Below are 14,060 nucleotides of genomic sequence, written 5' to 3'. Positions count from 1 at the left end.
AGCTGTACAGGCCCTAACACTGCATTTCATTGAGACATGATGTAAATTCAGATGACTACATAAGTATATATGAACTGTGGGTTTGGACATTGGGGATTTTAGGAATAGATCAATTAAAGGAAAAGGATGTGCTGGAAGGTGAAAACAAGCACACCGTTGCAGAACTTTGAGCTCTCTGGTTTTGTTTTCATAATTCTTGCACTTGTTTGGGAGTCAAAACTGAATTGAAGTGAACATCTGCTCCATTATAAGCAACTGTGTGATGGTCATAGTCTGCACAGCTGGAAGTGTTAGCGTCACTATGGTGGGCTAACTGGTAAACAGTGACGCAGCGGGCTAGTCCATTATATTTCAACAACACGCGGTCACATGCTGGCTGTACCGTAATGATCACATCGTGTGTTTAAAACGAGATTCATTCAAGAGTTTCCTGATTTTAGTTTCAGGCGATGACCTCATTAAGAGGAGGAACAGGGCTAAAAGTGGGAAAAGCCATTACCAGTAATCTGGTAGCTACTCTGAGGAATGTGAACATAGTTCTGGTGTCTGTAGCTTTGTTCTACACGACTCTCGTTACGTCCATAACTTTGACTTGTATTGTGCAAATTTAGAGGAAGTCGTCATGAAGAATTTTGCTCTTTAGTTCGATGGTGGTTAGTGTACCCACAGGACAACGCTAACAGAGTCAGCTGTGGCTCCTGGAGGTTCCTCAGCAACGCACCGAGCTGCACTGCTTATAAGGAATCCACTGTTACTTCAACATCAGCTCTGGGGCTTTGATGGTGTGAATGATGCCACGTCCACTTAGTCTGGTTAACTGTTTGCTTTGCAGTCCACCTGCTGTTGTCACTGACTGTGAATGAATGGATGCACAGCACACATACACAGAATTATTCTTTATAAAAGGCAATGAGTCTGTCAACGGTCTGCATGTTACTGTTATTTTTGGCCGTTTGATAAAAATGTATTTCAGCCCTGGAGAAAGAAACCCTAATGATGAGTGTAAACGCTCTCTGTGGATCGCCTTACTGTGGTCGTTTCACTCATGTAATAAACAAGATCCACACCCTTCCTTACCCTGTGACCCCTGAATCCCAGCAGCAGTCAGCACAGGTGGTTTAAACACACAGCAAAGGCAGCTGAGATGCTGCAGCAGAGCAGTCAGTGTAGGGAAACTAGCCGAGCTTGATCGAGTTATTGTTTGCCTGTGTTCTGTGTTTAGGTCGTGTATATTGCCCCTTTGAAGGCCCTGGTGAGGGAGCGCATTGAGGACTGGAAGGTCAGGATTGAAGAGAAACTTGGAAAAAAGTAAGAACAGAGAAACTCTGCATGTGAAGAGGCCTTAAACACATGAAACTAGCTAATGATGACATGGTTTTTAAACTGGTATCAATTAGGTCTTAAACATAATCGAGTTACTCCTGCAGACACACTGTAAATGCTGTTCATATGACACCAACAAACAGTTTCTTCTTGTGCTTGTGAAGCGTGGTGGAGCTGACCGGGGACGTGACTCCAGACATGAGAGCCATAGCAAAAGCTGACCTGATCGTCACCACGCCCGAAAAGTGGGATGGAGTCAGCAGGAGTTGGCAGAATCGAAGCTACGTCCAGAAAGTAGCGATTCTCATTATCGATGAGATCCACCTGCTGGGTAAGAGTCTACAGCACACCTGGGCCCGCTGGTGTGGAGCAGGTCCTACCTGTATGTTCTTCACCACGGCTCAAAAAAGCTTTTGCTCCATGTAGCCCATGATGTCCTAAATATAAACATGTGAAGGCCCTGAAACAGGACTCCCTGTTAGCTGTTTTAGCGTTAGCACTGTGTCTGTTTCCAGGTGAGGACAGAGGTCCGGTCCTCGAGGTCATTGTGTCCAGGACCAACTTCATCTCGTCTCACACTTCCAAGAGTGTTCGAGTAGTTGGGCTGTCCACGGCTCTGGCCAACGCTCGAGACCTGGCTGACTGGTTGGGCATCGGACAGGTCGGCACCTGCATTACATCACACTAGGGCTGGGCGATATGGCCTAAAATCCACATCGCGGTATAATCTGAAACATGTGCGCTAACGATATATCGTGATATATTCTTTTCTTCTGTATAACGCATTGTACACACTATAAGGCGCACTTAAAATCCTATCATGTTCTCAAAAATCGACAGTGCGCCTTATAATCCGGTGCTCCTTATGTATGAATTCTGGTTGTGCTCACTGACCTCAAACCGATTTTATGTGCTACACGGCGCTCAAACATCTGTCAAAAATGTTTTAGTACAACTTTGCTAAACTATGAAGCCGCACCGCCTGATGGATTGTTGGAGCATTACTGCTGCTGTAGTCAGGAGCCTCGCGGAGGAATCTGGGTCCTAAACTCCGTCTGCCTCAGGTCCCAAAGTCAAACGAACACTGAGAGTTAAAAACTGTCTAAATTCTTTCATCTTTAATAAAATGATCAGCGTTGCTGCTTTACCAGGTGTAACTATGAAGTTTAACATCCAGGCATCCATGAAAACAGAATCTATTAAATATAACAGAGTTAGAAGTTAACAGGAAGTTAGCTCGCTAGTTTCCACCTAAACATGATATAGCATGTTCTGACTGAGAGATTTCTGAAAAATTCAAACATACAGCTCTGCTATCACTTCCAACATAAATGAAGACAGAAAACTAAACAGCAGTGACGTTTGTAGGGTTACTGAAGTTGGGCTCGCTGGTATATACTGTAATGATGTGCTACGTGATCTCTAGCAAAACAGCTACGTTAGCCTAACATAAACACAGTGAAGCTGGAGGACGAACACTAACACTTTTACACTTATAAAAGTTAACATGAGGGTTCCTGATGGTTAGAGACAAATGCAATCACATGGCAGGATGCTGTACACGGACCAAACTTCAGCAGGAGAACAACTGAGATTATTCATCCATAATACGAGGTTAGTCATTAACCCTTTAAGACCTACCATAGCACCAAGTCCACCAGAGCTTATCTTTATATTCTTACATGCTGTGGTGCCATTTGTGGGAGCATTTCAAGTTGTTATACATCAATACAACCATTATAGTCCAAATTTTAATAATATGTCTGCATTAAGTGCATAGTAATTACATAAATTGCAAAAAAGTGCAATAAACTACAAAAAAATTGAAGATCGTTTTTGTTTTTTTAACATATATTTCTAGTTAGAGAAATTTAAGAGGCTTATCCCTCAAAACTGTAAATACAAAAAAGTTGCACAAAATAGTTTCCAACCGGGGGAAATTTATTTTGAGTGTCTTCATAGTTTTATTTTTGAAATACACCAATTTTTATATACTGCAGGAAAAACGAAAATAAATATTATAATGCAAATTTGCAAAAAAAACAGTCAGAATCTTTACCGGTGGCCAAATTTATATTGTTTCTACCGTATACCGTTTATACCGCCCACCCCTACATCACACACTGCCATCCTTTATATACAGGCTTACCAGCTAAAGTCAGTCAAATATTTTGTAACGTAAAACAGCGTCTGTCTGTGTGAGCGTGTGTGTGTGCGTGCGTGTGTGTGTGCGTGCGTGCGCGTGTTAGCGCACGTGTGTGTGTGTGCGTGCATGTCTGCATGCATGTGTGTGTGTGTGCGTGCGTGTCTGCATGTGTGTGTGTGTGTGTGCACGTGTTAGAGCGCGTGTGTGTGTGTGTTAGCGCGTGTGTGTGTGTGTGTGTGCGCGTTAGCGTGTGCGTGTGTGTGTTAGCGAGCGCGCATGTGCGCGCACGTGTGTGTGTGTGTGTGTGCGCGCGTGTTTGTGCGCATGTGTGTGAGCGTGCATGTGTGTCCATCTGCTTGCTCTTTGTTGTTCAGGCAGAAACCATAAATATCCATTCTCTGTTTTCATGTCTGTATCATTGTATCAGTGTGACATATATGATACATAATAACAACATTGAGCATCAGAGTGATGGAGAGGAAACATTTTACTGTAACACTGATGTCACATTCTCAGCTCTTAACATGCATACAAGGCTCGTTGTGCTCTCGTCCTGAGCCAACTGCGTCCAGGGTCGTAAGACTAAATCTGTGTTCACTAGTTAATATTTGATCATCTATCATAGATTAGAATTCAGATTCTTCTTGTTTTCACATCATAATGAAGTGTTTAGTTTTCTTATTTTTCCCACTCATGTTTTGTCTTTTAATGACTGTTTATGTCACACAGGCAGACAAAGACACACATGTGGCATTGGCTCCACCCAGGGTAATAGTTACTCATGGTAATAGTAACTCAGGGTAATAGTTACTCTGCTAGTGGTGGAAACTGTCCCAGTTCAAACAAAGGACAAAGTCCTCATCATGCTCAGTTTGGTGTTGAAGCTGTACCTGTGCACTGCTCGTGCCCTGCAGCTGCTGCTCAATGATGAGCTTCATCAGCAGCCTCCATGTTTGTGTGTAGTCCATCCAGTACTTTGATTTTGTGGTGTGTCATGAACATTAGAGACTAAAAGGAGCTTGCAGCAGTTTAACAAACCTTTATATCAGCCAGTCTTTGTAGTGTGTGTAGATGTGAGTTACACTTTGCACCATCAGAGTCAAACACTGGAGCTTTCCTTTGCTCTGCCTTCAGAGCTGTAGAGGAGACGTGCTGTCTTTGTGTTGTCCATAAATCTGGCTGCTTGGCTGCTGTTGGGACTGAGCTGCTAATCCATTATCCAGGCTTTTAAGACATCTGCACACATGCTGCAGCCCTCAATATAATAACACTGCAAAAAATGCCACACACACTTTCAACATGCTATCACACAGTAAGTTCACTTTGGCCATAGCGCCTTATCACACAGTAAACACAGAGAGCAGCTCTGTGCCTGCATGACAGTGACAGAGTGTTCACATTGCAGACAGACGGGCCTCCTGTTGCCAGCTGCGCACATTAAATCTCTCTTCTTCTCGTCTTTGGTCTAACAGGTGGGTTTGTTTAACTTCCGTCCGTCTGTGCGCCCGGTCCCACTTGAAGTTCACATCCACGGTTTTCCAGGACAGCACTACTGCCCCCGCATGGCCAGCATGAACAAGCCCACCTTCCAAGGTGCAGCTTTGTACACACTGTTTTTGCACGTTAGCACATGTGCACGTGAGATGTTGCTGGCTTTTAATGCAGCATTGTTTGGTAATACTCCTTGACCATGTGCAATATTGAAACTAACTCTACTGTTTTGGACTCTCCACAGCGATACGCGCTCACTCTCCAGCCAAGCCTGTGCTCATTTTTGTGTCATCACGAAGGCAAACTCGCCTGACCGCCCTGGACCTCATCGCCTACCTGGCTACAGAGGACAACCCCAAACAGTGGCTGCACCAGGATGAGAGAGAGGTTTGCTGACACACAGCAGCTCTTTCATGCACGCTGTGCTCATATGTCATAATAATATTCAAACGTTTTAAAGACCCTCAAGGTCACCTTACATTAGTACAACAAAATCAAAACAAGAATAAGTAGTGTATATATATTACACACACACACACAGACACACACAAACACACACACACTTCTGTTTATCCGGGGCTGGGTCGTGGGGGCAGCAGCCCAATCAGAGAAGCCCAGGCCTCCCTCTCCCGCCTCCTGCAGCTGGCCTGGGAACACCCAGGCGTTCCCAGGCCAGGCGTTGGGTGATAGTGGAAAACCACCCAGTTCTACTGCTGACTGCTGCTGAGCTTTATTTCTAAATGTTATGTGTCCTTCTGTCCTTCCATCACAACATCACTGTCACTTCTAGAGACACTGGTCCCACAGCAGGATACTCCCACAGCCGTGTTTCACTGCTGGGGTGGCGTTCACCCTCCCTTCTGATGCCAAATATATGATTAATTCATAGATTTGGATTCTTTATTAATGATGTTCACAGTGAATGTATTTAAGTTAGGCCTCCCTTCATGGACACTGAGAACATGTAATGAGCTGAGCACTGTGCCCGTCCTCACCTTTCTGTTACCTGTTTATTTTTCTGGATTAACATTACTAATCTAACCTAAATTATAGATGTCAAAGTCATAGATCTGCTTTCCTGGGCCCTGCAGACTCAGTAAATATGCAGTGTCTTATACCATAGGCAGATTTCTGTGTGTATAGCCCTCCTGCCTCAGTGTGTGTGTGTTCCACTGATATATGCTGCTGCCTGCTGCTTCCCTGCACAGGCCTGTGTAACAGCTCAGCTTCCTGCTGTTTGACTGACAGGCTTCTAGTGATGGCTGCTTAACGCTCGCCGGGGGTCACCGCCACGACAAATCCCATCTCTGGCCTGACAGCTCTTTCTTCCCTCTGCTGCTGCTCTCAGGGCCTGATGTTTCTCTTCCATTTGATTTCTACAGCCTGAGCGTTATTATCTCATACCCACTGTTTCACTTCAGTTAGTGTATTTGAAATTTAAAATGTAATTTGAATCACTGTTTTTATTCAACGTCATCTTTCTTTCTCCCAAAACTGGGTTGGAATTGGTTCTTATGTGCATCGTTTCATTTTACTGCTACACAGACACTTCTCAGAATAATGACATATTATCTCATATATATCTACATATATATATATATATGTAGATGTGTGTATATATATATATATATACATATATATATGTATATATATATATATATATATATATTAGGGGTGCAACGATATTCGTATCGATATTGAACCGTTCGATACAGTGCTTTCGGTTCGGTACGCATATGTATCGAACAATACAACATTTGTAATTTATTTTATCAACTTTCCTTCTGACGATGCTGTCTGTGTTGAGCGCTCAGTGAATCTGTGTTCGACTACTCCGCCTAGGCTGCACTGTCGAGCGCAGATCCACTAAGCGCTCAACACAGACAGCATAGTCAGAAGGAAGAGCGCAGGGCAAGCTAGCGAGACAGAAGTTAAGCTCTACTTGCAACATTCAGATCTGGCGTTTGGAATTATTTTGGTTTTCATGTGACGTATGACCCTGAAGGTAAGCGAGTCATGGACTAAAGTAAAACAGTATGTTGGATGTGCCATGCAATGCTCAATTACATTGGTGTGAACTAGTGTGTTAGCGCAGTTAGCTCGTTAACGTGTTTGCCGTCTAGCCCCATGCACGGAGCGATCGGCGGTAGCTCGTTAACGGAGATTTGCCGTGTTGTGGCGTTAAGGTCATTTCAACGAGATTAACCTGAAAGCACTAGTGGGAACACAACGAATATGACTGCACATTTACGCCGACATCATCCTAGTGCAAAGACAAAAACAACAAGCATGCTACTAACTTTAGCCGAGTCATTTAGACAGCTGTTAGCACATGATTCTCCTTATGCTGCTGAGAATATAGCCCAGAAGAAGCGGATAGTATAGCTTTTATTTTGGAAAGAGCCATTTCTCTGTAATAAACTCTCTTTTCCAAAGATGAGTGATTCTTCAATCAGATACAGGGCTTGCAATATCGCTAGCCCGACGTCCCGGAGCTAGCGATTTTTCCAGTCGGGCTACCAAAATCTATCTCTTCCCTGCCCGTCGGGCTATTGTAGGAAAAATATATGTCAATGCTTTTGCATTCTTTCAGAAATGTAGCTGGGTAATTATGTCATTGGCATCGGTGAGCCACTGTCAATATGTGACATATTGAAGTCGCGTTTGAATTTGCGCTTGTTTTTTTGCTTTCACTTTGCAATCGTGCGAACTGTGTATAGAGAGCGACAGCACTGATCTGTGAGTGATGATAATTTGTGCACCAATTCCTCTGACATCGTCTTATTAATCGTTAGCTTACTATGCAAACATGACAAGTGAAATCTCCCGCAGCAAGCTTAAACATGTGAGAGGTTGATTGCGCAGAGAATCGCTGAGCTTATGTGAGTGAGCGTGTAAAAGCATTTCAGTTCTGCTGAGCCAAATAAGACAGGTCAGGGTGAAGAAGTGACAGCCAAAGAAAAGCTTACCACAAAACGGAGAAGTTATGACAAATCAGACTATAAGGCCAAAAGAAAGTGCAGCTTTATGGTTTCATGGACAAAAGAATTTCTGTGGCTGCAATATGATGAGCTAAATAACCAGGGCTGCACATAAGTGGTCCGCAGCATTCGCTGTCAAAATAAAAAACACGCACAAGGGTTAGGGTTAAATTTAAAAACTGTACTTTTGAGTTAAAATATATATTTATAATTTTAATAAATGACAAATTAAAAATGCATGAACATTTTTTTTGTATCGAAAAAAATATCGAACCGTGACACCAAAGTATTGAACCGAACCGAACCGTGAATTTTGTGTATCGTTGCACCCCTAATATATATATATATATATATATATATATATATATATATATATGTATGTGTGTATGTGTATATATATATATATATATATACACATACACACATATATATATATATATACATACACATACATATATATATATATATGTATGTATGTATATATATATATATGTGTGTATGTGTATATATATATATATATATATATATATATATATATATATATATATATATATATATATATATATATTAGGGGTGCAACGATACACAAAATTCACGGTTCGGTTCGGTTCGATACTTTGGTGTCACGGTTCGATATTTTTTCGATACAAAAAAATGTTCATGCATTTTTAATTTGTCATTTATTAAAATTATAAATATATATTTTAACTCAAAAGTACAGTTTTTAAATTTAACCCTAACCCTTGTGCGTGTTTTTTATTTTGACAGCGAATGCGCACCTGCGGACCACTTATGTGCAGCCCTGGTTATTTAGCTCGTCATATTGCAGCCACAGAAATTCTTTTGTCCATGAAACCATAAAGCTGCACTTTCTTTTGGCCTTATAGTCTGATTTGTCATAACTTCTCCGTTTTGTGGTAAGCTTTTCTTTGGCTGTCACTTCTTCACCCTGACCTGTCTTATTTGGCTCAGCAGAACTGAAATGCTTTTACACGCTCACTCACATAAGCTCAGCGATTCTCTGCGCGATCAACCTCTCACATGTTTAAGCTGCGGGAGATTTCACTTGTCATGTTTGCATAGTAAGCTAACGATTAATAAGACGATGTCAGAGGAATTGGTGCACAAATTATCATCACTCACAGATCAGTGCTGTCGCTCTCTATACACAGTTCGCACGATTGCAAAGTGAAAGCAAAAAAACAAGCGCAAATTCAAACGCGACTTCAATATGTCACATATTGACAGTGGCTCACCGATGCCAATGACATAATTACCCAGCTACATTTCTGAAAGAATGCAAAAGCATTGACATATATTTTTCCTACAATAGCCCGACGGGCAGGGCAGAGATAGATTTTGGTAGCCCGACTGAAAAAATCGCTAGCTCCGGGACGTCGGGCTAGCGATATTGCAAGCCCTGTATCTGATTGAGGAATCACTCATCTTTGGAAAAGAGAGTTTATTACAGAGAAATGGCTCTTTCCAAAATAAAAGCTATACTATCCGCTTCTTCTGGGCTATATTCTCAGCAGCATAAGGAGAATCATGTGCTAACAGCTGTCTAAATGACTCGGCTAAAGTTAGTAGCATGCTTGCTTTTTTTGTCTGCTTCCACTTGTCTTTGCACTAGGATGATGTCGGCATAAATGTGCAGTCATATTCGTTGTGTTCCCACTAGTGCTTTCAGGTTAATCTCGTTGAAATGACCTTAACGCCACAACACGGCAAATCTCCGTTAACGAGCTACCGCCGATCGCCCCGTGCATGGGGCTAGACGGCAAACACGTTAACGAGCTAACTGCGCTAACACACTAGTTCACACCAATGTAATTGAGCATTGCATGGCACATCCAACATACTGTTTTACTTTAGTCCATGACTCTCTTACCTTCAGGGTCATACGTCACATGAAAACCAAAATAATTCCAAACGCCAGATCTGAATGAGGTTCAATTTGCCTGTTGCAAGTAGAGCTTAACTTCTGTCTCGCTAGCTTGCCCTGCGCTCTTCCTTCTGACTATGCTGTCTGTGTTGAGCGCTCAGTGGATCTGCGCTCGACAGTGCAGCCTAGGCGGAGTAGTCGAACGCAGATTCACTGAGCGCTCAACACAGACAGCATCGTCAGAAGGAAAGTTGATAAAATAAATTACAAATGTTGTATTGTTCGATACATATGCGTACCGAACCGAAAGCACTGTATCGAACGGTTCAATATCGATACGAATATCGTTGCACCCCTACTAGATATATATATATATATATATATATATATATATATATATATGTATATGTGTGTGTGTATATATATACACACATTCACACTCTGATGGATGCATCGGAGAGCACCATGCGGTTAGTATTTTGTCAACAGATATTTGGCATGCAGACTAGAGGAGTCTAGGATCAAATCACCAACCTAGTTTTTTTTCCATATCAGTCAATATGAGATTCGTGAGTCAGGATTGGGTTGATGTCCAGTTTAAATATGTTATACATGTACATGAGGATGGCAAAAGTCCACAGAGACGCGCCCAGTGTAACAGCACAATTTTGAATAAATGAACACGACAGACCACATTAGAAGCAAAGTTTATCGTAACGAAGCCCTGGGACTAGAGAGCTCGTTACTCCTCGGTGAGATTTGTTTTTCGTACTAATCACTGTCTGTGCTCTGGTTTGTTTGCAGATAGAGGACATCATTGGTACCGTTCGAGATTCCAACCTGAAGCTGACACTGGCCTTTGGGATCGGCATGCATCATGCAGGCCTCCATGAGAGAGACAGAAAGACTGTAGAGGAGCTGTTTGTCAACTGTAAGATTCAGGTATTCCCTCACCCCGCTGCTGGGCTGCTAATCTGGCACAGCTGATGCACATGTAGGCTGATGGGTTAGTGTCTCCATAAATATACAGGCTACGGTCCTAGCAGCACTGACAGCAGCCTGTTCATTTATTTGCATAACTGACACTGGATTGACCAATCGAATCTCTTAATGCAACCGGCCCCTCCCCTGCCCTTCCTGTGCGCTCATGCACCTAATAGAACTGCAGTTTAGTGAGGAAGAAGTGGCTGATAAGGACGGACAAACAAAAGCAAAAAGTGCTTTACAGTGTTGTTCACATGGCTCTTTGGCGTTCTCATGTACGCACATGTTTCCAGCTGCACTCTCCTGCTCACACACCACACAGCTCTCTCCTAAGGCAGCTACTGAAATGAGGACGACACGGTTGGTGTGATGGATGACAGCTGTGGCAGCCAGCCTCCCCTGGCACCGCCCCCTGAACCCACTGCTCCACCCTTCCCCTGCAGCTGAGCCACAAACCACACCCTGCCACAGTGGGGTCAGCATCTGCATCTGCTGACCCCACTGTGCATGTGAAGGCAGACAAACTCGAACCTACTGCACCAATGTAGTGTACATAGATATGCAGCATGTGTGGCAAAATTCAATTCAATTTTATTTATATAGCGCCAAATCACAACAACAGTCGCCTCAAGGCGCTTCATAGATACAGAGAAAAACCCAACCATCATATGACCCCCTATGAGCAAGCACTTTGGCGACAGTGGGAAGGAAAAACTCCCTTTTAACAGGAAGAAACCTCCAGCAGCACCAGGCTCAGGGAGGGGCGGGGCATCTGCTGTGATTGGTTGGGGTGAGAGAAGGAAGACAGGATAAAGACATGCTGTGGAAGAGAGACAGAGGTTAATAACAGATATGATTCAATGCAGAGAGGTCTGTTAACACATAGTGAGTGAGAAAGGTGACTGGAAAGGAAAAACTCAATGCATCATGGGAATCCCCGGCAGCCTACGTCTATTGCAGCATAACTAAGGGAGGATTCAGGGTCACCTGGTCCAGCCCTAACTATATGCTTTAGGAAAAAGGAAAGTTTGAAGCCTAATCTTGAAAGTAGAGATAGTGTCTGTCTCCTGAATCCAAACTGGAAGCTGGTTCCACAGAAGAGGGGCCTGAAAACTGAAGGCTCTGCCTCCCATTCTACTTTTAAATACTCTAGGAACAACAAGTAGGCCTGCAGAGCGAGAGCGAAGTGCTCTAATAGGGTGATATGGTACTACAAGGTCATTAAGATAAGATGGGGCCTGATTATTTAAGACCTTGTATGTGAGGAGCAGGATTTTGAATTCAATTCTGGATTTAACAGGAAGCCAATGAAGGGAAGCCAAAACAGGAGAAATCTGCTCTCTCTTTCTAGTCCCTGTCAGGACTCTTGCTGCAGCATTTTGGATCAGCTGAAGGCTTTTCAGGGAGTTTTTAGGACTTCCTGATAATAATGAATTACAGTCGTCCAGCCTGGAAGTAATAAATGCATGAACTAGTTTTTCAGCGTCACTCTGAGACAGGATATTTCTAACTTTAGAGATGTTGCGCAAATGGAAGAAAGCAGTCTTACATATTTGTTTAATATGTGCGTTGAAGGACATGTCCTGGTCAAAAATGACTCCAAGGTTCCTCACAGTGTTACTGGAGGCCAAGGTAATGCCATCCAGAGTAAGAATCTGCTTAGAGACCATAATTCTAAGATTTTCAGGGCCGAGTACAATAACCTCAGTTTGATCTGAATTAAGAAGCAGAAAGTTAGCGGCCATCCAGGTCTTTATGTCTTTAAGACATTCCTGCAGTTTAACTCATTGGTGTGTGTTATCTGGCTTCATGGACAGATAGAGCTGGGTGTCATCTGCATAGCAGTGTAAATGTATGCTATGTCTTCTAATGATGCTGCCTAAGGGAAGCATGTATAATGTAAACAGAATTGGTCCTAGCACTGAACCCTGTGGAACTCCATAATTAACCTCAGTGTGTGAAGAGGACTCTCCATTTACATGCACAAACTGGAGTCTATTAGATAGATATGATACAAACCACTGCAGCACAGTACCTGTAATACCTACAGCATGTTCTAATCGCTCTAATAGGATATTATGGTCGACAGTATCGAACGCTGCAGATATGATTCAATGCAGAGAGGTCTATTAACACATAGTGAGTGAGAAAGGTGACTGGAAAGGAAAAACTCAATGCATCATGGGAATCCCCCGGCAGCCTACGTCTATTGCAGCATAACTAAGGGAGGATTCAGGGTCACCTGGTCCAGCCCTAACTATATGCTTTAGCAAAAAGGAAAGTTTGAAGCCTAATCTTGAAAGTAGAGATAGTGACATGTTTCACAGCGTTACAGTCTGTGTTCGGTATGACCTCCTTATTCTTCATCACAGCCTGAACTATCTTAGGAAAGCCTTCCTGTCATTTCCTTTAGTGGTCTTCAGGAATAGTTTTCCAGGCTCTTTCAAGCACATTCCAAAGCTTTTCCTTTGCCTGGAATTTCTGTAATTGGGCAAAACCCCAGCTGTCTCTCTCCGTCTGCCTGTCCTCACTTCCTGTTGTTCTGTCTGCTCCACACACAGGTCTGTTAGTGCTACAGAGGATGAATGCTGCTACATTAATCCTGTGCACAGTTAGACGCTGTCACGCCTCAGCTGCTGTGTCTATATCTCACGTCCTGTTTGGTTGTAACTCATTTCTAAAACGTCACCAGGTTCTGATTGCTACCAGCACTCTGGCCTGGGGAGTGAACTTCCCCGCTCACCTGGTTGTCGTCAAGGGAACCGAGTACTACGATGGCAAATCCAGGCGCTATGTGGACTACCCCATCACAGGTACAGCTCAGTGACAGCCTGGGTGTGGTCTCTGTGGAACAGGAAGTGTGCTTCCTCCAGTCTGTGTGACGTTAAACTCCGCATTAAGAAGCTCTCTCATATAGCTGTCACTGACGCTCAGAACAAACTGCATTAACAGATCGTAAACGTTCTGCTCTAAAGGTTGTGTGTAACAGTGTGTGTGTGTGTGTGTGTGTAGACGTGCTGCAGATGATGGGGCGAGCAGGCCGTCCTCAGTTTGATGACCAGGGCAAAGCAGTCATCCTTGTCCACGACATAAAGAAGGATTTCTACAAGAAGTTTCTGTACGAGCCGTTTCCTGTAGAGTCCAGGTAACAGCACAATCTTCATCATCAGGATTCCTGCCATAGTCATCTGTTAGTGTCAAAGACTGGGCCCATCTGTGGATGTCTAATGTATTTAAATCTTTATGACCC

General features: G+C 43.2%; 1 protein-coding gene across 1 annotated transcript in view; it reads left to right on the top strand.

Annotated features, from left to right (window-relative positions):
* ascc3 (activating signal cointegrator 1 complex subunit 3) overlaps nt 1–14,060 on the top strand; it is a 52,739-nt gene that overhangs the window by 21,898 nt on the left and 16,781 nt on the right. The window contains exons 15-22 of the mRNA XM_040008488.1: nt 1,223–1,308; nt 1,488–1,654; nt 1,839–1,984; nt 4,942–5,062; nt 5,205–5,347; nt 10,631–10,768; nt 13,503–13,623; nt 13,823–13,955. Coding sequence (XP_039864422.1) covers nt 1,223–1,308; nt 1,488–1,654; nt 1,839–1,984; nt 4,942–5,062; nt 5,205–5,347; nt 10,631–10,768; nt 13,503–13,623; nt 13,823–13,955 — 1,055 coding nt within the window. The remainder of the gene's footprint in view (nt 1–1,222; nt 1,309–1,487; nt 1,655–1,838; nt 1,985–4,941; nt 5,063–5,204; nt 5,348–10,630; nt 10,769–13,502; nt 13,624–13,822; nt 13,956–14,060) is intronic.

Source organism: Simochromis diagramma, unplaced genomic scaffold, assembly GCF_900408965.1.
Source record: "Simochromis diagramma unplaced genomic scaffold, fSimDia1.1 OVJJ01000313.1, whole genome shotgun sequence".
NCBI lineage: Eukaryota > Metazoa > Chordata > Actinopteri > Cichliformes > Cichlidae > Simochromis > Simochromis diagramma.
This window is presented reverse-complemented; position numbering and strand designations above follow the sequence as displayed.